The sequence below is a fragment of the Brienomyrus brachyistius genome, chromosome 1 (assembly GCF_023856365.1).
Source record: "Brienomyrus brachyistius isolate T26 chromosome 1, BBRACH_0.4, whole genome shotgun sequence".
NCBI lineage: Eukaryota > Metazoa > Chordata > Actinopteri > Osteoglossiformes > Mormyridae > Brienomyrus > Brienomyrus brachyistius.
In genome coordinates, this window is record NC_064533.1 from 45115828 (window position 1) to 45140386 (window position 24559).

Here is a 24559-nt window from a genome sequence, read left to right on the forward strand (position 1 = left end):
GGAAGTTTCCATTGAGAAAAATGAATTTTCTGATAATAATATAACGTATGAAACATTGATGATAGTGGAATTTTAATGGCTTTGCCTTTTCTGATGTCTGGTCTTTCACAATGGTCTATTGGTCTTTTTAGTATTGCTGTAATCATTTGTTATTGTCAGATTGTTGTCTTATGTAGGAAAGGCATGGAATATCCAGAGATCCAGATCCATTCACCATTTGTTCATACAGGAAAGCCCCAAACGGGGCCCAATGTTTCGTAGACTGGAATTGATATTTATCAGTTTCAGTACTGTAATTATGAAGTACCATAGATTTCTTTTACTATAGATGAATTCATACTGTGGTCTTGCTCTGAATAATAAGCGGTAATTTCAGCATTCCTCTTTGAATTACATGAGAAGGTTCTTTAAAACAGGTGATTAGCACGACTACCTCTGGGACCCGGGTTCAAGTCTCCTTGTGTATGGAGTTTGCATGTTCTCCCCAGGTTGTCGTGGGGTTTCCTCCAGGTACTTCAGCCCCCCCGAATCCAAAAACATGCCTCATCCTGGGTTATTCCCTGCCTTGTGTCCATGGCTTCCAGGATAGGCTTTGGGGTACAGGGGATGGATGGATGGATGGGTTCTTTAAAATACCAGTTGAACATATTTATTGGTAGTTTGTGGTAGGCTGTTCTACATTTTCTTGCAATTCCTACCAAAGACTGATTTGGATGTGGCTAATAGCTGGATCATGCTTGCTTTTTTTTCCATGAGCCTCTTAATATGTATAAGCAAGGGTGTTTCTTTGACTTCTTGGACAAATTAATTTGACCATTTTGGGGCGGGCTGTCAGCTAACAATGTTATTTGCTAGTGCAGCCTTCACGCTATAAATGAGGATGAATCAAACTAATTGTGTTCAGCTCACATCACTGTCGCATCCCTGCCCTGAACTTAATATGACTTCAGAATGGAATCGCATGCATTCAGAAGGAAAAGAATTCTAGGTAGGTAGACATCCTCTGCTTTTACAAGAGATTCATTGTCATGATTATGACTGGTTTATTGAAACAATTTCTAATCAATTATAGCACAAATTTCACTCTTCATTCTTACTTTACTTTTCTTTTAGCACAGTTAATAATAATAATAATAATAATAATAATAATATAGGCATACTTATTGTTGTTCATATTTGACCAGAATAAGTTTATCTGAAAATATATGATTTAGAATGTCTTTATATTATTTCAAATGCTTAGATATAGTACAGCTGGATGTTGGATCGTTGTGACACCAGCATCTACCTGTCAAAACATTTTTTGGTTGCATTGAGGTCAGCCGGACTCCTCTTGGCATTAATGAGGCTTGTTTCATACTTAGTGGATCAGCATTTCTTAAGCCTTATTTGAAAGTATCTTGGAAATGGTGACCACGATAAATACCAGATTAATGCATGAATTTTCAAATCATATTCAAATTCTTTATCCCATATATTTCATGATCAAATACTTAAATTCCTTTGGTCAACCAAAGCTACATTACTCTGCATATAAAATCTATTATGTTATAGATTATTTGAAAAACTATATTTAGTATTACATATGTAAATGTTGTTTTGCCATCTCTGGCACGCAAAATTATCACATTTTTTTCAGGTATGTACAATTCTCAAGAAATATTCACTTCAAATACTATGAAATGAGTCAGTGGTTTTTATGCGGATTTATTGTTAGGGTAATGGTGTCCACTACTGGCAGAAACAGGAACTACAACGTTACGGCCAGTTGCCATCTGCAAAGCGTTCACAGATGTTGGTATAACACATTTCAGTATTGAAAACTCAAAAGTGGACGTGAGACGGTGTTAAATTGTTTCTGTATTTGAATATATACAACAAAAGTTGTGAATTGAGCAAATAAAAAATAGTGGCACGAATAATTAGGCATATTAATAAAGATTTTAGGCACTGATATTGAAAACACATTAATTCAGCCCTAAATATGGCTTTATGTACGAGTAAGATTTACTGTCAGTCTGGTTTTATATGGACTTTAATATCTATATACCTGATTAAACGCTACATACACTAAAATTATATTGAATTTCAATGAAAGATGTGGTGAATATGATTTTAATATTATTATTATTAGTAGAAGTAGTAATAGTTGAAGTAGAGGTAGTAGCTGCAGTAGTAGATGCATCTCATTTTCAGTGCTGACAGGGAAATTTCCTGATAATGTAATTGTCTTAGGTCTGTAATGGTAGGTTTATGTCTTAAACAAACTTTTCACTGTGTTAGTGGAACATCGGGAAGACCGATGTGCTCGACGAAACGAAACTACACTGGTGTTACACACATTTTCATCACAATCCCACTAGTAGGTTATTCAGTCACTAATCGGCGTACACCAGTCCTTCTTGCTGTAATTTTTCGAAATGCCTACATTTTTATGACTTACAAACGGCAGATGGCTCTCTCGAGTTTTTCCTGTTTTGCCTTTGAACATTTCAAATGATCATAATCTACATTAGAATCCACCTTCGGTTCGGTGTAACATGCAGTGTGAAGGTCATCGGGTTTATTTCAGCAGCCGTTATTTCTAAAAGGAAAATAAATAAAATATAAATATGAGGAACATAAAAAGACGTAGGGATGCCCCTTAATACGAATCGTGATCAGCCTACTTAGACCGGAGTCCTGAATATGTTAATTAAACGATTAATTTTAACTCTGAATACACAGGCACTGCCCCTGCTTCTGAAATACGTGGATAAGTTCAAATTCCAGTTCAAATGCTTACAAGTTGTCATGTTTTATGATATATCTATGCATCATATCGATAGATCTATACCGGGTGCAGTTTTAATGATCTTTCTCGCTCAAAAAATGGAACAGTATATAAGCGAATGGAGATACCCGCCGGTCCTTCAGGCTGTGATGAATAATATAACGTAGAACTATTATAGGCTTACGATTGCTTATTGCATTGCTCTTGGATTCGTGTGATTATGCACGTATGGAATTGAAGCCTTCTTCCATTAACGTGATTTCAACTTCTTTTTCAATGCAATAAGATTATTATTATTATTATTATTATTATTACTATTATTAAGTCAATATTCTATAACTGGAAAAGTTACGCGTGGCATTATACAACACGTATTTCTACTTGAAATATAAACGCGAGACACGATCAGTTCCACGTTATTGATTTTAAATGCTTATTTTAAAATAATCTTAGGATTATTTGTGCCATCATTGTCATCGCCCCGCTTCGCGTCCTTACCAACGCCCAGTGCCGTGTGTGACAGTCCCCGCGCTTCTCTGTTATGATCACGTTTCAGTGGGGGCGTTATAGTCTTGCACAGCTGAGGTTGGCTTACAAGTGTTGAATTTTACTACCAGCTCACACCATAACCAGAGTGCATTTCTTGAAACAAAGATTTGGGGTTTTTTTTTAGCTGCGATTAACCGAAGAACGGCTGTTATTTCCCCTGAAGTCATGGCAAAGGAGGAGTAAGTCGTTAAGACTTGTTGATACGCAGGATGCATTGATCTATAAACTGAGACGAAAAGCTGGTGTCTCTTTTCTGTAGCGCAGGAGTCAGTGCAATACAAGCGAAATGTTATGCATGGAAAAGGAATTGTGTGCAAGATCGCTGGATCTGCTGCCTCGGTTACCTTCGAAATAGTTGACGATGACCGGTTTAAAACGACTTGGGGACCTTTTTAAGTTTGTTATTTTTCTTGCATCTTGCTGCCACGCTGGGCAGACGTCATCCTTACAACGCCGTGGCTTTTCATTTTTTGGTCACATTTTCATTTGATGTAACATTCTCGTGCTTTTTTTGAGAGGGGGGGGACCCGTGATATTAAGTTGCTGAAGCGTAAATTACAGCGCGTTATTTACGGCGTGCCAAATAATCATTGATGATCAGTGATGCTGGGATTCCGGCTTTCACCTATGGCTTGTCAAAATGACGGACACTGTCAAGATGAATTAGAGCGCTGGCTAACAGTCATCCATTTTACGGAGGGTGACATGCATTGATAAACTTGACTATGAGAGCAGAAACAAACGACGTAATTTGACAGCCGCACCTGGAAGACGAGCGGACGTCCTTCACGGGAAAACACACATTAAAAATCATCCCTGTTTCTCTTAACACCAAACTGCACACTTAGGGGCTGGAAGCCCTGAAACCTCTTGATTGATAAGGACAGAGGAGAGTGGGAAGATGCAAAAAATACCAGACAATATGGGATTTAAATTATTAGATTCTTGATTGTAGTCCCCGTTTGCAATCAATGGAAAACGATTCTGCTAAAATAAAAGCCCGAAAAAACAACGTGAAGGTATAAGTAATTCTCTGTCATCTCATTGTTTTTTTATGTTTTTGGGGACTCTTAGCTACGGGGTGTTTCCCCGGTGAAGATTAATATCAGTGTTCCTAACCGCCGCCGACTGTGTGGCGTTAACGCATTTGGAAGTATGAAAACACATCGTTTAATAACGCATTTAAAATGCACTCTTCGGACTTTATCGAAAGGAAACAGCCTGTTTAACTGATAGATCAAAGGTCATTTAGACAAAATGGGACAGTAGTGAAGCACCCGAACAAAGGTGGTTGTTTGTGTTGGACGCTTTGTTTGAGGCGACGGACAGCTGTGTTTTCTGAGACATGGCAGCGGCGATTGCCAGCGGTTTAATCCGGCAAAAGAGGCAGGCTCGGGAGCAGCATGTAGACCGGCCCTCCACTCACAGGAGGAGGAAAAGCCCCAGCAAGAATAAGGGTCTCTGCAACGGCAATCTGGTCGATATCTTCTCCAAAGTGAGAATCTTCGGTCTCAGGAAAAGAAGACTACGGAGACAAGGTGTGACGATCAGTACTTTAAGTAACAGAGCACAAGTAATAATAAATACATAAAAGCAACTATAAATCAATTTGTTAAGCATCCTTTTGAGGTTCATCGATGAAAAATATAACGCATTTTATTAGCTGGTTAGGCTATATGTCCTTGGGACACTTACAGTGTGCACGTTTGATAGAATAATGCGATATAGTTTCCATAACAGAAATCCAGCGATTTTTGCAAGAATATTTGCAAAAGTGAGTTTTGTACGTTATACGAAGAGACTGTGGAAAAAAAATAATTCCATTTCTATATGAAATAGCTTATTTTGATAGTATTACTAGAACTTGGGCTAGGAATGTTACTCGAATCTTCTCAGTGATAAATTCCTAAATTAGTCTTTCTCTAGCCACCTGCAAATAGATTAATGAATGTGCCATTCACACGGTATGTAGGTAAGTTCCTTGAGTTGAGTCAGACGTGCCAAAGTCTATCTTTCTAAATGCAATGTCTGTCGTGATATACACTAGGGTATAATAAATGTTATTTGTTTTTGAGATTGTATCAGATATGCAGCAGGTGTTGAACATGTTGCAGAAATTATTGCTGTTGTTATTATTGTCATTGTCGGTGTTGCTGTTGCTTATTGATGTTGCAGTTGCTGTTTATCTTATTACACTTATGAAATGATGCAATTATCATATAAATCGTACTCAGGTTTACACCACTGTAGAATTCACTTAGAACTTGGTGGAGGAGTAGTGGGTGACCGAAACAATCAGTCTTACAGGTTTTTCCATTTTATCCTTGTTTAGTTAATATCACTTGGAAAGGATGCTTGACAGATATTAACCAGATGTAATGGTGATTGTACATCTGACAGTGACAAGGCTGACAGCTGCTAATTACGTTCGCATAGTAATGTTTGCTTTGGTGCAAGCCGACTGCAAAAAGTGCATTCTTTCATTTCACAGTTACATGTTAGTATTAATGGTTGAAACTGACACAAAACACTGAAAAATGGCATTTAGCTTGTTTACTGCAATACCTTACGTGTCACCCTACTGCCATACTGGAACAGATGAAAATTAAAATACTGTGTAAATTAAAAATATTTTATCAATCATGGGAAAGTAGTAATGCTTTGTTTAAAAGCAGTTACATTTTAAGACACATTTTAAGAGTGCCAGTGCCAATAGGAGACTTGGTGTGATAAGTTGTATTTATCAATAATAATATTTCACCCCATACTGTATATACCGTGGTTCCAGTCAGAGGTATCAAAAGGGGCTTTTTCCGCAAATAAATTAAAAGTAAAAAATATAGCAAATATATTGAGAAACTCAAGTGATGAATCATCCTGTCAGTGTATTGACAAACGTATAAATGCGTAACGGCCATTTTAGTTCAACCAATGACTATTACTGCCCTGTACTTCATGGTGCATAGAATTTTGTTTTGAATGGTTTTAGGGTCCTATATCTAACAAATTTAAACCATTAGGATTATGACAAATTTTAAGTTCACATTAAAATAGATTTTTTTTTTTTTTTACAAATGGTAATTGGGGGTCTAATTATATTGGAAGTGTATTGTAAGTTAAAAGGCTTGTTTTGAGTTGACTGTGAGGCATCTGGAATTTACTTCTGAATCTCAGTTATCATGAGGATTCATCCTTCGATATATTTTAACAAAAGTTAGCAGAAGCAAAAGAAAGCAATCATATGTACTGAGAAATATAAAAGTTATGACCCTCTAAGGCAATTTCGTGCAAATATACCCTGGATTCAACATTTATAGGCAGAGACACCATAAATGTGGGGAAAGATGGGACTATTGCAGACCCTAAACAATTTGGAACCTAATTTGATGGGTCTGTGTTGGGAGCCCAATAAGATATGTTTTCATGGGGCCAAAAATCTCTAGCATCTTCCGTGTTTATAGGATATTAAAACAATGTGAAAAAAGAGTAGCTTGTATTTCTGTTACTAGCTGTTGTTAGCTGGAAATATAGAGCAGAGAAAGGTGTCTTTGATCTGAAGAATGTAGTAAGAGTGGGTCTAGTTACATAAGGTATCACATTTATCATCGCTGAACTTCTTTCAGAGCTAAAACAATCAGACACAGGTCTCTCTGTAACGCTGACAAAAATGTCCAGAAAATGACATTAATGATCTTTAACTTGAATGCTATAGTGACTAGATATGATAGATTGCCCAGCGGTTCTCCTAGAATTGGAAATACAATTCCTTTTTGAATATTACATTGTACTTTTTCTATGATGCTGCATGGACCTTTCCCTTTACAATCTCAGGTGCTTATACTGGAAACAATGTTTCACTGTAAATTGGTTTGCTTGTAAATTGTTGTATATGGCATATTACTCTACTGAAAGGAACCGTCTGTCTGGTGAATTATGACACAGTGTTGAAAGGATACAGGAGTTGTTTGTTTTTTTTTTTTCAATCTGTAGGCTTCTAAAAAATTGTATTATCTTTAATATTTTGCAATCACTGGGGGTCACGTGAAGGAAATTGAAACTGCGGGTAGATTCCAAAGACCAGAAAGATTACTAGCGGCATTCGGAGGAAAGCTGTGAATGTTTAATCAAAATGTGCCCCATATTGTTTTTGTTCTAAAATATGGAACCATTATGAAAAGACGCTACTACAGTATAGCCATCATACAGACATGTGACTGTACTGTATATAAACGTAATGAGCAGTTTACGAAATAATACTAGACTTTATATTTCGGAATTGCAGTCGAGAAGAAACGTAAGAGCAAATGTAAACCAGACTGTGTTGATAAATATCAGATATGTAAATGCAGGAGTATCTCCATGGAAACAGGAAGGTAGGGGAGGTATCTAGACTGGAAAAGCCCCTCTTGTATTCCAGAAATGGCGAAAGTGGGTCAGTCCCATCTTATGTTTATGTCTGCTGCCGCTGTGTGCAGCAGAGCGTGTCCTTTCTGTATAATGGTTAGCTTTGCCTTTTGGGAGTCTGTATGTGGGGGGGGGGGGGGGGGTGGAGGTTCCTATCACAGCCCCAGTTGTGCTACAGGGAGGGAACTCTTACTGTTGTGTGCACACAAACACGCAAAGAGAAGAATGGTTAGAATGTGCTCTATTGGTACTTCGGGTGTGGTATCTACAGTACGGTGATGCAGGGGATCACACTCTTCTCTGGGTAATCTGGCAATGCAGACGGCACACGCATGAAGCAGCTGAGCCAGTGATTCGGTGTGAACATTTTCAAGTGCAGACGCCACCTTATATACAGGATCTATAGGAAATCCCTTTAGCCGCGGGTGAGCAGAATGTGCAGGACGGTGAGAACAGACTCAATATGCACCAAATAAAATGATCTATCTATCTGTCTGTCTGTCTGTCAGTCTGTCTGTCTGTCTGTCTGTCAGTCAGTCAGGGGGGGGCTGACATGACTGGTCCCCAGGACAAATAAGTTTGAGATACGCTGCTTTATAGCATTTACATTAATTCAGTGTTTAATTTCCTAGATTCACAAAATATAGTTGAGGACTAAGGAGATATTCAAACAACATGTTATTTATCTTGAACTGGCAGCATCTGTGTTACAATCAGCACAATTAATCCGTTGGGGAACGGTGACAGAAATTAATCTCACTGCTTCTGATCACATGATGAGGGAAATCTAGCTTACAGGTTTCCTTGCTGATACTTACCCATGGAGACAGTGTGTGCATGATGTCAGCCTCCGAAATGCACATAAACACTAAACTGTATGCTTCAATTTTTCAAGTCATCCATGCATAATGTCAGGATACCCTCTGCAACTGCTATTGTTAACAATGAAGTAATGTAATCATCCATCCATCCATCCATCTATCTTCCAGCTGCTTGATTTGGTCAAGGTTGTGGGGCAGCCTGGAGGTTAATATTTAGAGTCATGATTATCTAGATCAGTCTGTTTAAAAACTGATCATATGTACACAAAGCATCAGATTAATGCTACAGATGAGGTAGAATAAGGTAGAAAAGGTGAGTGGTGTAATAGACTCAGATGTGAATTCAGTTTGAGTCCTATTATCTCATGCATAACTCCTTGTGTATCCTCATTTGTATACCTGCTATAGACTGATAGGCAATAACATTAGAACCACTGACAGGTGAAGTGAATAACATTGATTATCCTGTTACGATGGCATCTGTCAAGGGTGCCAGTACATTTTAGGTAAGGGAACAGTCAGTTCTTGAAACTGGTTTCTCGGAAGCAGGAAAAATTAACAAGTGCTAAGATCCGAGTGGCTTTGACTAGAGCCAAATTGTGTCAGAGCATCCCCAGACAGGTCTTGTGGGGTGTTCCTGGTATGCAGTGATCAGTACCTACCAAAAGAGGTCCAAGGAAGGCCAACCTGAAGGCCAACCTGTGAACTGGTGATGGGGTTCTGGGCACCCAAAGCTCACTGATGCATGTGGGAACAAAGGCTGGCCTTCTGCTCCGATCCTACAGGAGAGCTACAGTGCATCACAGCTTGCTGTGTAACCACAGACCACATGCCTGATCCCTGTCCATTGCCGAAGGCACATGAGTGTTACATCTGGACCATGGAGCAACAGAAGAAGGTAGCCTGGTCTGATGTGTCATGTTTTTTGTCACATCATGAGGACAGCTGGGTGTGTGGCACCAGGATGCACTATGAGAGGAAGGCAAGCTAGTGGAGGCAGTGTGATGCTCTGGGCGATGTTCTACTGGGAAACCTTGTGTCCTGGCATTCATGTGGATGTTACTTTGACACGTACCACCTACCTAAACACTGTTGCAAACCAAGCTCACCCCTTCATGGCAACAGTATTCCCCAATGACAGTGGCCTCTTTCAGCAGGATAATACACCCTGCCTCACTGTAAAAATTGTTCAGGAATGATTTGAGGAACATGAAAAAGAGTTCAAGGTGTTGACTTGGCCCCCAAATTCCCCAGATCTAAATTTGATCGAGCATCTGTGGGATGTGCTGAACAAACAAGTCCAATCTATGGAGGTTCCACCTCACAACTTACAGGACATAAAGGATCTGCTGCTAACGGCTTGGTGCCAGATACCACAGGACACCTTCAGAGGTCTTGTGGAGTCCATACTTCCATGGGTCAGAGCTGTTTTGGAGACACAAGGTTGGCCTACACAATGTTAGGCAGTTTGGCTTTAATGTTATGACTGATCAGTGTATATAACCGCATATGTAAGAAACCTCTGAAATAAGGAGACTTTAACTTGCATTCAGTACCTTTCTTCCATTTAACTTTCCTCCTTTGATGTGTGGGCTTCATCTGGCTAGGCCTCAGCACAGGGTACCACACCAGTCAAGAACAAAGGCTCTTGCTTTGTAGAATAAAAAGCAAGCAGCCATCCAAAGGGAATCACTTCTGTCACGTGACACAGGATTGATTTTGCTGGAGACACAAGGTATGACAGCAATATTGAAGGTATGGTGCTTTCGGGCATCTCAGTGATGAAAGGAGTCTATTTATTTATGTTTAGATAGATTCACTGACTCATAGTAAGCAGTTGCTGGTTTGGCTCTATCATATTGGCTTGTAAAGCTTGGTACCGATTTGGCAGTTTGAATCTGTATTTACTTAACGACTTGAATGGGACTTGAGATGCAAAGGAGAATTGTTCTATTAGCGAGATTATTTCAATGTTTTGCATGCAGACACCAATGTATATAAAAAGGAATTCTATGAAATCAAGAGCTACATTTCCTTGCATTTCTTGGAATTAATTACTTGGCCAATATATAAGCTACTTAAACAAATGATCATTTCTGACATTTTCAGTTGCTTGAAAATCTTGAGTTGGAACCAACAAATATAATTGCATGTATTTTCATATTAAATTGCGTTTTAAATGTAGTATCTGGATACAACTAATGTATATTTGATTATGACCTGTCTAGGAGTGCAGGCTGTAACAGTAAATGAAATATAATTTTGTTTCACTTACCTGTACTGGCATCCCATCCAAAACGTTCCCCAGCCTTGAACTAGCTTAGATGAATTGATTGTCCCATTTCACGTGCTTGCTATGCAGTAGCTTCTGAAGAAGTCTGGTGCTCCATTTCCTTCGGACATTCAAAGATCATATCTAAGGAGACATGTCTTAGTTACACCCATTTTAGATTTAATTAGGCCAATGGAACTTTGTCTGATGAAAGTATAGGCCTAACTATATATAACAATTAAACGGGAATGTTTTTAGAGCTTGCTGAAAGAATGCAGAAACTGGCAGATGAGGCGTAAGCCAAACATAGCCTTATAAACATTATTAAGCATTATGTGGATCACATAGAATCACCTAATAGGCCTATATAAATATCAGTGTTATTCGATATGTGTTAATATAAGTGCAGATTACATCCTCAATATTAAAAGCAAGGACATACGTATATTTGGGTATGGATTGTAGGGACATTATAGCAGGTGTCACATGTGTTTGGGGGTCTGGGGGTTCTGGCTGATCTATTTCTACCAATGTTGAAACCAAACCTATACTATTGATTAAGACATTTTTTGGGGCTTTTGGAATCTCGTGCTTCTCGCAGTAACTTTTCACCTTTCAGTACCAATACTTTTGCATTTTGAATAATGAGTCCAAGTATCATTGGTAGATTTTCACATTTGTGGGGATCTTCCGTACCTTAACCCTCGTGAACGTGCGGGATGGCTGTAAGATTCTGATTCTTGTTTATTAGATTTAAATTAATTTGTTAAACATTCTGCACTCAAAATCTCTTTTAATCAATAATATATAATCAAAATATTGTTTAAACATACATCACTACACGCGGTTATTAGAAAAGATATCCTGTAATGTATGTTGTTCAGATCAATAATTTTGTTTGCAGAAGCATTTTTATTGTGTGAAATTATGCAAAATTACTTTTTTGCATTTTTTTATACACTGCTTCCATCATACGATTTAGCTGTCATTCTCAATATACGTCATTCTTAACACGTAAAGTACTGTACTCACTTTATTTCATTCATTCAGGATAATAAAGAAACCATTTGTATGCTACACTACACTGTAGGACTCATGCACTTTCCTTTGATTATACATTGTTGAGAATTAGCAATATTTATCCTCACTGGATTCATTATACAGAGGTGTAAACATGACTGCTTCTCTAGACCATTAAAACAGCAGTGTAAGATTTATAAGCACGAATCTTACCAAATATGAATAGTTTTCAAAGAGGTAAAGGCAATTTCAATACTAGCACAATAGGTAGGGCAAAATCCAGTAAAAGAATAAGAATTGCACACCACTTATCCACCATTTTTATTTAAAAAAAATTGCGTAACATTGCCTGAAAGAACTTTACTTGCAGTGGCTCCCATTTCCTTTGAAGACGGTATACTGACTGTGCATGATTAAGTAAGACGTTATAAGACAGCCAATCCGCATGAAAGGCTGGTGAAAATCTCCGTGCCGCCTGAGCTCTCTTCTACACTGCGAGGTGCACAGCCAGCCAAATGGGGGGGTGGGGAAGCCATTTAAAAGCCCACAAAGTCTCCCACATTGCCACCCTATTTCCATTCTTCTCCAAATTCATTTGAATTGCACTCAAAACAAACAACTGGCATTAAGTAACTATTTGTCAAAGTGATTAATAAATGTGATAAAAACTGTAAGTGTAATATGTTACAGTCAAAGATTACTTGAAATGCAGACAGCAGCATATTATTAATGTATATTGATAAAAGCTTAGTTAGTATTCCTGCTGAATGTATAGAATGCTACAAATCCACAGCACAGTAATTCATTATTTTGTGGCTGCATGTTTTAATGTTTTGCACTGAACAGTGTCTTGAAATCAGGCTAAATTTGACATTAACAATAATATGACCAGGTACTCAAAAACAGAGAAGCAACCTTAGATAGCTTCTAAGGCTGATCTATTAAAATTGTCCGGTGAACTAAATAAGCCCATGGCAACAGATGAACACTGATGAATACATGGTCCTCTGTAGAATCCCTCGCCATTCATGACTGACTTAATGATTTAAATGTACCCTTAGGATTGGTCTAGATTGGGTGGACTTTGTCTTTAATTTCTTCCTTTTCAAATGATCCGAGTCATTTCTAAATTACCTGGGATTGCCTAAATGACCTGTATTATTGTAAACCATCAGTTTACTTGAATATGATTTGTGAGTTCTGAAGGCAACAGTCAGTATATAAAGTCAGACTAAATCCTTATTAAATTTTGACTCTTGATGTTGCATGATCTGTTATCCGCTGCTCATTGTGGTAGATGTCTGTTTACACGTAGCATTTACTGAACAATCTTTGCTAAAGAAGTCTATTTTAATTCTACATATTTTAATTTGTGATAAATTGCTGTTTATTAGAATTACCTGAAGGTTGTCTAACGTTAGCAGAGTTGGTACGCCCTCCTGAATGGTAAACCAAAATAAATAAAGATATGGGTGATGTGTTACCCCTGTTTTCCATTGTAAACCCTTAGGGGGCGCTCTTGAGTTTCACACAAGTACCACTGTAAAATTTGTAAACTCCAAATCCTCTCTAAAATTTCTAAAAGTAGCTTGATTAAAATGAGTTTGCAATATCTTCTCATATAACCAATAATCATACAAGTATTGTGTAATATTAAAACAACAATTTTGCAGTAGCTCTGGTAATATTTGACATGAAGTGGAGAACTGAAGCGTTTGTACAAGTCTGCACTTTTTGTAACTTGTAAAACCTTCAGCTTTTCTTTGATCTAGTCTCATTTACCAGTTTACAATTTCTTCTTTCAGATCCCCAGCTCAAGGGTATAGTGACCAGGTTATATTGCAGGCAAGGATACTACTTGCAGATGAACACAGATGGATCTCTGGATGGGACTAAGGATGACAGCAGTAATTCTTGTAAGTCTTTTGCTTTACTTGTGTATTTGTACTTGTGTGTAAGGTGGAAGACCACCATGCTGCCTACTGTAGTGCATTGATGTCAAGCTTAAATATAAGGATGCCACTGAATTTATTTGAACAACTGGATTACTGTTTTAATCAAAATTTTTGTTTACATTTCAAAGTATATGAACATTTGTGTGTGTGTGTGTGTGTGTGTGTGTACTTGAATGATGAGATACATACCAACATTGCAATAAAATACAAACAATAAAACCTGACCAAAATTACTTGAGGAAGTACCAGAGGATGGTGCAAGAAATATTCATATATTGGGGTTTAGTAAGTATCTGTAAACCTGGTTGGACATTTTTCGTATTTAAATCACTTGGCAAAGCATCTAATCATTAAAAATAGAAATGAGCAGAACAAGAGAAAAGCAGAAGAATCGCACACTATTAAAACTTTGTACGGACGAATCACACACTTCAGTGCATCTGCAATAATATTCAAGTTACTGTGATGTGTAAGACTACACACAAATGCTAGGACAGTGACACATCCTTTGGTACTGTCACATCTCTTGCACCCTTTTCCACATTGCATCAAACAAGGACAGTGGCCTGCATTATGAACAGACTCACAGGGTCACTGTGTCCAACCTGGACTCTGGACTATGATCGCCTTGTTTGTAATCTTGTATGTCTAAAAATACCTATTAAATATATGTGCTTATTAGACATCAAATCAGTTTATAATCTATTAAATTAGAATCAAAACAACATGTTCAGCTTCATACCCATTATAGTCTATGTATATTGTTCTATTTATGGGATATAATATGTTGCCTGTATTTAGTTATTACTGTTGGGATAGAAATGTATATCTGTAATTATTTTTTGAACAACAGATTTACAGTGAACAATGGGAACCAACCCATTACTATCTGTTCAAAACCATATTATATATTTTTATTCAGATAGGAAAGACACACATGCCTGCACTTACCAGGTTAACACAGATTGGTTCATTGTAATTCAGATTAGCCATGCAGCTCTGCTTTGTTTTCCTGTCAGGATGATTGTTCATTAATACAAAAAACAATAGGCGTTACATAATGTATTCAAACGGCAGGGCCAACAACAGACAATATGTATTTTCTGTTCTGCTCTTGTTTTTTTCTTCAGAGTAACAGTACATTACTGTAATAGTTTGCACTACTTTTGTGGAGATATGTTGACTTAGCATGCCACTTTGGTTTATAGCGTTGTTCAACCTCATCCCTGTGGGCCTTCGAGTTGTCGCCATCCAGTCCGTAAAGACGGGATTGTACATCGGCATGAACGGAGAAGGCCACCTCTACACATCAGTGAGTAGTCAGTTGTCTTTCTGCTTTTTGCTACTGCTGTAAGCGCAAGGGATATTTTGCTAGCTATCTTTAAAAGGAGGTGAAATATAGCAGAAATATAACTTTCCATAGTAAAGCTAAAAATTTTTTTTAACTATGTATTTTAGGTTTGTGGCCCAGAGATACAGTTGGTGTTTGGTTGGTGTTTCTTGCCATACCACGTACAAGAAATGCCGAAATATATAGTTTCCAGATATCGTATTTTCAAGAAATGTTACATCAAAGTACTCAAAGTATGATGTGTGATTACCAATGAAATTTAGCTGGATCTAACATTGTATTCACTTCAGCAATAAAAGTGAGTCTTCTTGGCTCATGTGTAAGTTCCATTTGCTATGGCAAATGCTCTGCGGAAGCTGTGTTAAGAAGCTCAGATGCATTTCCTCACTGAGTTTAAATCATCCATTCGTAGGACTCACACGAAGGCAAGTAAACTAGGCCAGAGGATGAACAAGAAATGCAGCATGACGTCCTGAGCTTCCAGAGCTCAGTCACCCTCCATATCTACCTCTAAAAAAATTCACTTCGGAATGTAAAGCAGCACTGTTTTTCTGTCGATATATATTTTCCCTAATTTCCGAAACATTCATTTTTTTAAGCACAGACAGGATGCCTTCATACATGTTGATGTAAAGGGGAGAGGCTTAAATGAAGTGCTGGTTAAAATCAGTAGGAGATTATGCTGTGAGGAGGATTGATCTAGAAGATTTGATAGCTTAGTAGCATGCACCATTACGTATTTACTTAGATTGATGTAGTCCAATTTTCAAAATTAGCAGGTGTTCTGATGTTTCATATAGGATTAGTGTCATAATTTGATGAGATATCCTTCATACCCCTAATATAATGTTTTGGTGCTTTATTTCAGTGTATTTGCCAGTATTGATCACATTTGAGAAAAATTCTAGTAAAACGTTGAGTTTCAAGTAGAGGCCCCTGGGCATTAGCCCAGGTAAGCCTGTGCATTAAAATGCCCCTGGTGATCGGATATGTTGGCATGTGATTAACTGGCATCCTATGCAGGGTGTATCCGTGCCCTATCCTTTCCGAGATAAGTGCTTGAAAGATGGATTGACGTAGTGGGCAAATGCATTCTTTAGAAAAGATAACAGCACGATTGGGTTTTTCCTTAATGCAGATACGAAACACAGTGGACTGATGCCAATATTTATTACGTTTTTGCTGTTAGACACCTGATAATATACTAAGCCATTTCTATCACTTGTCACCCACACTCAGTTTAGCTGCCTATGCTAAGCTCAGTCTTAGTTGCTATTATATAATGTGTGGCAGATATTTTTCTTTTTAATGTGTCTAATGCAAGGCTCCAGGCTCACTGTGCCCCTACAAGGAATAAGCAATATGGAAACTTTATGGATCGTTGGGTTTCACATAGATTTTGCACAGCATTTGGTCATTACACCATTGTCTGATTGTAAATTGTGTGAAGCAGTTCCATAATTATACAATGGAGTTTTAGCTATTATTCAGAGAATGAGTGATTCACATGTTGAAACAGGATTTTACTGTTACTATGAGTTAATATTATTAAACCTGGTCATCATAAGGCATGGGACTGGGGTATGACCTGGACAGAATTCCTGTCTATCACATACACGCACACAAGTTGTACACTCTGGGAAATGTACAGTAGATGCAGGTTAACTTGTGGCATGGATAGGAACAAGTCATTCCTTGGCGAGTCTCAGTCAAGTCTTGAGTCGTGGCGAGTCTCAGTCAAGTCTTGAGTCGTGTCGAGTCATTGCCCTCAAGTCCAAGTCGAGTCCAAGTCTTTCCATGATTTTTGCAGCCACGTCCCAAGTCATCAAATTTGTTACTCAAGTCCAAGTAGAGTTGTGAGTCATGTAACTTGAGTCCCTACCTATGCCAGTTTTCTTTACCTTTAGCGTGTATAACTTGCTGCAGCAAAATTCCACCACAGTGCATCGTAGGATATGTCCTTTACAGGCAGAGATAGGTTAAACGAGAGTGGCCACTCACGGCTCCCCTCACACAGTTTGTACGTCCGTGTGTATGCAGAGAGTGATGCGTCTTTCCAGCAAACTAACTCAGGGGACCTTGCATTCAGCCAACTGAAAATGCTGACAACAGAGAATTAACATATACTCCATCCATCCATCCATTTTCCAAACCGCTTATCCTACTGGGTCGCGGGGGGTCCAGAGCCTATCCCGGAAGCAATGGGCACGAGGCAGGGAACAACCCAGGATGGGGGGCCAGCCCATCGCAGGATATATATATACTGAAATTATAAAATTAACGTTATGGTATCCGGGGACTATAACCTCAAGTCTTCTCAAATCATGGGTTCCAAACTGAGTCCAAGTCTCGGTTAGGTTAACACAAATTAACAATCAAAATATAAGTATAAATATATAACACATAAAATATTTGACAAATTCCATGAAACATTTGACAGTAGCAGTCTGAATAGTTTTTGACTGGGGAGACCTTCCACCAAAAACTTCCAAAAACAAGCATTTACAAGTTACCAAGAACATGGTAACCTGGGTTTTAAGGCTTCAAATTTGTATAACAAATTCACTTAATATGCGAAGCTGAACTGTCAAGCTTGTCTGCTCTGTGTTTCCAAAACAGTCGTATGTGTAAAATATTCATAGAAACAAATTCTCTGTTGTCAAAAGGCAATCGTCTCTTAAAGAAAATTAAAATGTTTCTGTTAAAATACCCTCACGGGTAATATCTATATCTCAGATGCGGTAGCAGCATACCTGAGAAGCAAAGCTAAAGAGGCCGAGTTTGCCATATATATTGGTTCAGTAACAAACGTACAATAACACTGGAATTTATATAGACACCAAACAAAACCAAACAAGGAAATTATTCAACAACATCAGTTCTACATATGGGCAGTCCTCAAGTTAAGAACATCCGACTTACGGACAACTCATACTGACTACAATAAAGCCTATTGTATTAAAAATTCGGGTTAAATAGAATTGTTTGTAATAACAAACTCACACAGTACCTTGTGACGGTTCTGCAAACATTGCACGACTTCAGCGGTTCGTTGACTTGAGGTATACAGTAGTACTGTATGTAGTTACCTGTGTTATTGCTATATTATTATTGTTCAAATTTGACTTACTAATTCAACTTAAAGTCAGATTTTGGGAACGGATCTCATTCGTAACCTGGGGACTGCCTGTATATGCCTGTCCATGAACAATTGTTCTAATAAAACGATTAAGCTTTATTGACTTAAAGATAGATTCTTTGCACAATTTCTCTGGCTTTCTTTCTATGCAGCATATCTACTCAAACCTTCTTCTCCTAAGCATTATCTTGGTGAGGGTCACACGAGACCCAGATCTCATCCCCAAGCAGCTTAGGGCACAAGGCCGAATACCCTAGTTGGGATGTATGTAACGTTTCATAATTATTAGCATAGATTGCAAGAATGTAAGAATGATTCACATTTCATTGTTTTCTTGCTCATTTTTGTATCCACAGCATGATTAACCTACTATTTCACGTGATGCAGTGGAAATGGAAAAATGACTTGTCCAATAAGCCTTTACCTCTGTGATTGTATAGGAAAAAAATACAAAAGCTTTCGGTTTTGAGGTCATGCTGATTTTAACATCTACAGTACAGTGCATTTGGTTTTTGGATCCATTTGGATCCATCCGCCGACCGCTAACTCAGCACAGCCTTGTGGGGAACCTGGAGCCTTTTCCAGGAACCGAAGGGCACAATTCACTCTAGTACCTGTAAAGTGCTTGCAACTATTTTCACCCATGAGGACAAGCATATTAGCATCATACTGTAAATGCATGAAATATAGAACGGTAAGTGCAATTTTCAGGGTTTTTTTTTTTATATCCATAGAATAGATGCGATAGTTTAAATAGGATAATCCCTCTTTAAGCCCATTCGGCTATTTTTCCTGTATAAATGATTTGTACTAAAAGATTAACTACAGAGTGCAGGCAAAATGCTTTGCCATGTGACAGACCTCATATACAATATATTTTGTTTTGTGTCTCCGAGACATTATCATCAGAGCTGATAAACAGGACAGCTGTAATAGAGTCATAAAAATGTAATTATTTATGACATTCTGGAGCAGGAAATATTTCGGTGAATTCTAGGAAATGCCTGAATGCAGATAAGCTGCTTCTTCACAAAAATGCAGTAACACTTTTTATTACAGTAAATCATTTAGGTGTCATTTGTGGTGTCTTAATGCCCAGGGTAGCATTATAAAAATGCCTTAAAAAACAACTTGCCCTCTGATTTCACCCCCAAAATAATCATTTATTTGGGAATGTTGCATGACAGTAATTATCACAGGTGTCAGGCAGGGAACGTACTGTAGGGAGACCCTCACCTGACAGTTTGCCTGCTGATGTGGAACCTAGGTCATGTCGCCTAGTTGGTATTGGAAAGAAGCATTTAATCTATGAAAACGTTTTTAAGACTGAAAATTCATTTTCTACATCAGTCTTTGTTACAGTGGACTCAAGTGTCTGGCAGAATTGACATAGATCAGGGCTATTATTCTTATTTTCCTTCCTGGGCATTTCCTCTTTTAAGCAGCAGCTTGAGAGGAGTGGAGAATGAGTTTCCTTTTCTGTGAATCAGAAATGGCCTTTTGTTAAAGTGTGGTATTTGGCTAAAATATGACTATCAAAGCCTGGGAACACATACGCCCCGTCTAACAGGACACCCTTTGTTCATGGTCGTCATGCTGCATTGTTTATTTGCCTTCATTTGTAGTATGAACTTGTTTAATCTGTTATGTATAATTTAAAATTGTTTGATCTTTATAGTAATGCATGTTTGAAATTCTTTAGCGTGCCGTATTTAACATTCACAAATTTCTCTTCCAAATCTATTCAACTTAATATACTTTTATTGTCATATTTACTTTAATTTGATAAATAATGAAAATAAAAATAAAAGCGTCAAGCCCCTTAATGTCTTATCAAGTTAACAATCTTCAAGAATTCTATTCCTTTAAGTCCTTTTGAGAAATTTTTTTTTCCTGCGCATTTGAAATGCAAGAACTATTTTCACATATGCCGCTGAAAAAGAAGAATGGAAACGATGCTACTGTTTCCATACGTTTCAGAAATAGTCCAGTTAAGTACAAATTGGTTGCCAACGTGTCACTTATGAGCTATCAGTAACTCGCAGGGAGCCAAGCCCGTGACGCTTTTTACAATTAGGATGAATTATGCTAATTTTATTTATTTGTTTGTTTGTTTTGTTTAGCTGAATATAAAATGAGAACTAAAAAGTTGACAACTTTTACTGTTTATCTCTCTCCCTCCCCTGATTATTATCTTTGTAGAAGTAGCTCTCACAGTAAATAAGGTTTGGTTTAGTAACATGTGCTGTTCTACAACTGAAATACCAAGTGTTGTATCTTTAATATCACACAGCTACTTCCTTAGCACAGCATCTATTCTCGAGAGGTTTTAGCGCAGTTTTTTTTATCAGGGTTAGCAGCAGGGAATGTATTTGGGCTGCTAGTGATTAATCTGAAGCAGTTTCACACTTTGGCGCTTTTCGGCTCCGATTTGGCTCAAGTTTTGTTTGCATGCTGAAAGGTAGAATGGGGTGATTGCTTGGCACATATAATGACTCTGTTTCACACACTGTTGATGCTCTACAGGTGTGGAAGCCACTGTGCTGAAACCTCAGTCTGCACTTTACTTGTACTAAACTTGCGTAAATGTCCTCAATTGTGACTCGGCAAGAACTGGCGACGCAGAAGCTGAGCGTGAAAACAAAGTCATCATCCCACAAGCCATATTCCCACTAATCCATGAGAATGACCAGGAAGGGTGAGGTCCCATTACTGTGTATCATACCATCATCAGTGTACTGAGTCATGGCAACCACGAGACAGGCAGTTAGGCTGCACACCTCTTTGATTTAGCAGCCATTTAATTGCCGGCATCATTAATTAAGGTACCTGGAACAGCCGTGACTCTGAAAAGGGATGGGTGCCCCATGCAATTTGCGGTGAGTCTTGGACGCGTTTTCCGCTCCAGATGTGCCACGCTTAGGCGGGAACTTTGCCATTTATCCTCAGTCCATCGCAGAGGCCTCTGGAAGAACTTCCTGGGGGAGGAGGGTGGGGGGGGGGGGGCTGTACCTTTTCGGCACCTGCATCTTTTGCCCTGTTTAAGTTTCTCCCTTTATTCACGTCATTAGTGCCCCTTCCTCATCTTTGAGTACCTGCCCTCAGAAAGGTGTTTGATATGACAACATGTGATGTACCTTTGAATAGATAAATGACTTGAACCCAAGAATGAAATAATTTTTCAAGCGCTAGAATGGCAAAGGAATCAGCCTCAGAGTTGGGGGGGGGGGGGGGGATTGTGGGGGCTATCTTCCACCGTACCATGGCACACAAACACATTTACATCTTAGGGATTTCTTCAGCTTTCAAGGTCACACTGACTGGATCCGGAATTGCCCAAAAGGCTTAGCAAAGGACAGGGATGACATTTAAAGGAGATTTAAACATAGTTGGTGAAAATTTTCGTTTAACCTCCCTTTACATTTTGAATGCTAGTCTGGCCAAGTGTGTATTTTTTTCCAGGAGAAAAATTATATTTTCCCATTTCATTCTTCAACATTATATAATTGTATATGTTTTATTAACATTTATTAACGTCTTTCAACAGATTGTGTAATCAGTTCTACATTTTCAGTATAATGCTGCCTATATTGACATATAATATTATTACCAGTAAATTCTTGACCAGTAAAGCCCTTTTAAGTATTTGAGCTAGATTGGTAATATATGTCAAGTTCTTAGGCTTTAAATTTATATAATTCAAACTCAATTATCAGATGAATTTCACACTGCTATTTTTCTTTATAAAAAAGACAAATGGTTGTCTTGGTAAGAATGAAAAATGCATTGGTGGAGAGTAGCAATCTCACAGCAAGCTGCAAGGGTTGGTTCTATTGCTTGACCTGTTTGCTTGAAAAAATATCTTGATACAAAAGTATTTAACGTTTTCTTTGGTCTGGTAGAATTTAGGTTGGTGTATATAATGTGTTTCAGGTCAGTGACAAGCCAGGTCAACAATTTGAGACTCTTTTAGTGATCAGATCTTGAGATGTGGCATCAGTCTGGGGTTGTGGAGGCAAATTGTGATCTAGGTTACTCAGTACATGGCACAGTTGTTTTTGCAGGTAGCTCCACTTTAGTGCTGACCTACCTGGGGGTGAGGGTAAGGATGAAGATGACTCATTCAGCATGTTATCAGTCAGGAGTCCTGCATCAGGAGTGGCCTGGTTGGCCTCAAAGATGCTTCAGACTGTACCCGCTAGAAGAGAAGAATGGATATAGAGACCATGCACCACCTTGTTGTAGACTGGAGCAGGGCTGAGCACCATGCAAAACTGAGCTTTTTTTTTTTGCTAATTCATCTTAATGTATGCTAAGTAATGTAAGCTAATTCAGTCAGTTGTATATTGACAATCAATGCATACAGTTGAATACTTTTGTGACTGTGACTCTTTATGATCAACTGGATGGTTGAAACAAAACCTTGGTCTGGATTTTTACAGTCTGGACCTGAACTATCCAGCCCTTGCATATAGTACTTTACCCAGGCAGTCAAATGTACACTTTGTCTTTTTTGCACCCTGTTTCTACCTCATTTCATCTTCAATGTCACTGCAAAATTTCAGACAAAAATACTTAGAAAAATAGACATAAAATGAGCCTTTGTTACATTATTCATTAATCTCTCCAGATACACCTTGAGATTTAAACCAGCCTTAGACTCACGGTGCTGAATGCTTGGGGAGATGCTCTGCTAATGACTGTAAACTGGACTGGCCAGTTCATTAGTTATCTGTGACACCTGAGCTCAGGCCAGACCACATGACAGTTCCACTGCGTTAGCCCTTAATTGCCACTTGAAATAATCCTTGAAATGAGCAGCTGTCCTTGAGTTTGCACAGCTAAAACAGAGAGCTGGATTTCTGGACATCTGCTGTAATCATTACTAGCTCACCTGAGATAAGAAGGCACTGAGCTACCAGTCTTTGGATAATGATGTGCCTTTAAAGGCTCACAGTTAATTTTACATGCCAGATTGAATCTTAATTTTAAGGAACAAAGGGTAACACTTTACTTAAGACCCTATTTTTAGTTATTTCTAAAGACATTCATAACAAATAATAATGCATTCAGAAAGCATTATAAAGATGCCTATAAATATTTATTAAAAGCCATAACACATTATAGCCACGTTTATTATGCATTATAAATGCTTTATGATGCTCTCTTCTATAATGCACCATAGATACCTTTATAATGCATTATAATGGTTGGTATAAGCATTAAGGATGCTTTCTACTGCACTATAAAGGTGTTTATAGTGCATTATAGGTGAGAGCTTCATAAGGCAGTCATAATGCATAATATACATGTGTTATGCCTTTTTTATAAATATTTATAGCCATATTTATAATGCTTTATGAATGCATTATAATGCATTAAATTACTAAAAACATGGTCATAAGTGCTATTGAACAAAGATATTTCATAGTACTCAAATATGGTAGTAGATTTCTAGTGTTTACTTGACAGTTACAATGCAGATGTTTTGCCTCAGCATTTGTCAAGATTTTATTTTTACTGTACATTACTCTGAATTACTCGATAATATTTAGATTACTCTTAGATTTGTTTAGGCGTGTGTATATTGGCATCAATGGAATAATGTTTGCACGATAGGGTGCACCTGGCTCAACAAAATGGCTTCACATTCCGTGGCCATTATAAGATCTTGCTGAATAATCACCAGATCTAATGACTCTTACAAAATGGCTGCCCATACAAACAAACATTGTAGACTGTGGGAGCATATGTCTCCTAGTGTTAAACCATCTGGATGTAATAAATAGGGTGAAAGATGGATCATCAGACCATATTACGTTTTTTCATTGCCTGCAGGTCCAGGTTTTGTGCCCATTACAACAGGTTAATGCATATTTGTTGATTTGGCTTTGGCTACAGCTGGGTTCTGAAAGGCAATTGTGCCATTCATTAAAGTTCTGAGAAGCTCATGGCATTTAGTTTTTGTTTTGGGACTGAGGCACAGAGGTGCTGATTCAGTTCTGTGGTTATTTTCGCGACTTTCCTCTTGTGACATTTAGCAACATTTAGTCTTTTTAAATGTCCATCACCTCCTGTTGGTTACCGAGTTTCTTCTTTGTCCATGTTGAGGATATTCTGTCATGACTGTTCCCTGTGATGCATTAAGTCATTTAGTAGTTTTTATGACCAAGTCACCTGTATTAAAGACAACATTTTGGCTTTTTGGAACATCGTTAGTTTGACAAGTCACATATAATGGTGCTGGTTGTCATACGTATTATATAGCTACATAC

General features: G+C 38.1%; 1 protein-coding gene across 3 annotated transcripts in view; it reads left to right on the top strand.

The window, feature by feature from the left end:
• The window catches only part of fgf14 (fibroblast growth factor 14), a 123683-nt gene that overhangs the window by 88773 nt on the left and 10351 nt on the right, over nucleotides 1–24559 (top strand). For 2 of the 3 annotated variants that reach the window (XM_049006097.1, XM_049006095.1), the window contains 2 exons: nucleotides 13645–13755; nucleotides 15003–15106. In XM_049006097.1, the coding sequence (XP_048862054.1) occupies nucleotides 13645–13755; nucleotides 15003–15106 (215 nt within the window). Of the gene's footprint in view, nucleotides 1–3393; nucleotides 4861–13644; nucleotides 13756–15002; nucleotides 15107–24559 lie in introns of those variants that run through there. The other variant, XM_049006096.1, reaches the window with a different exon arrangement.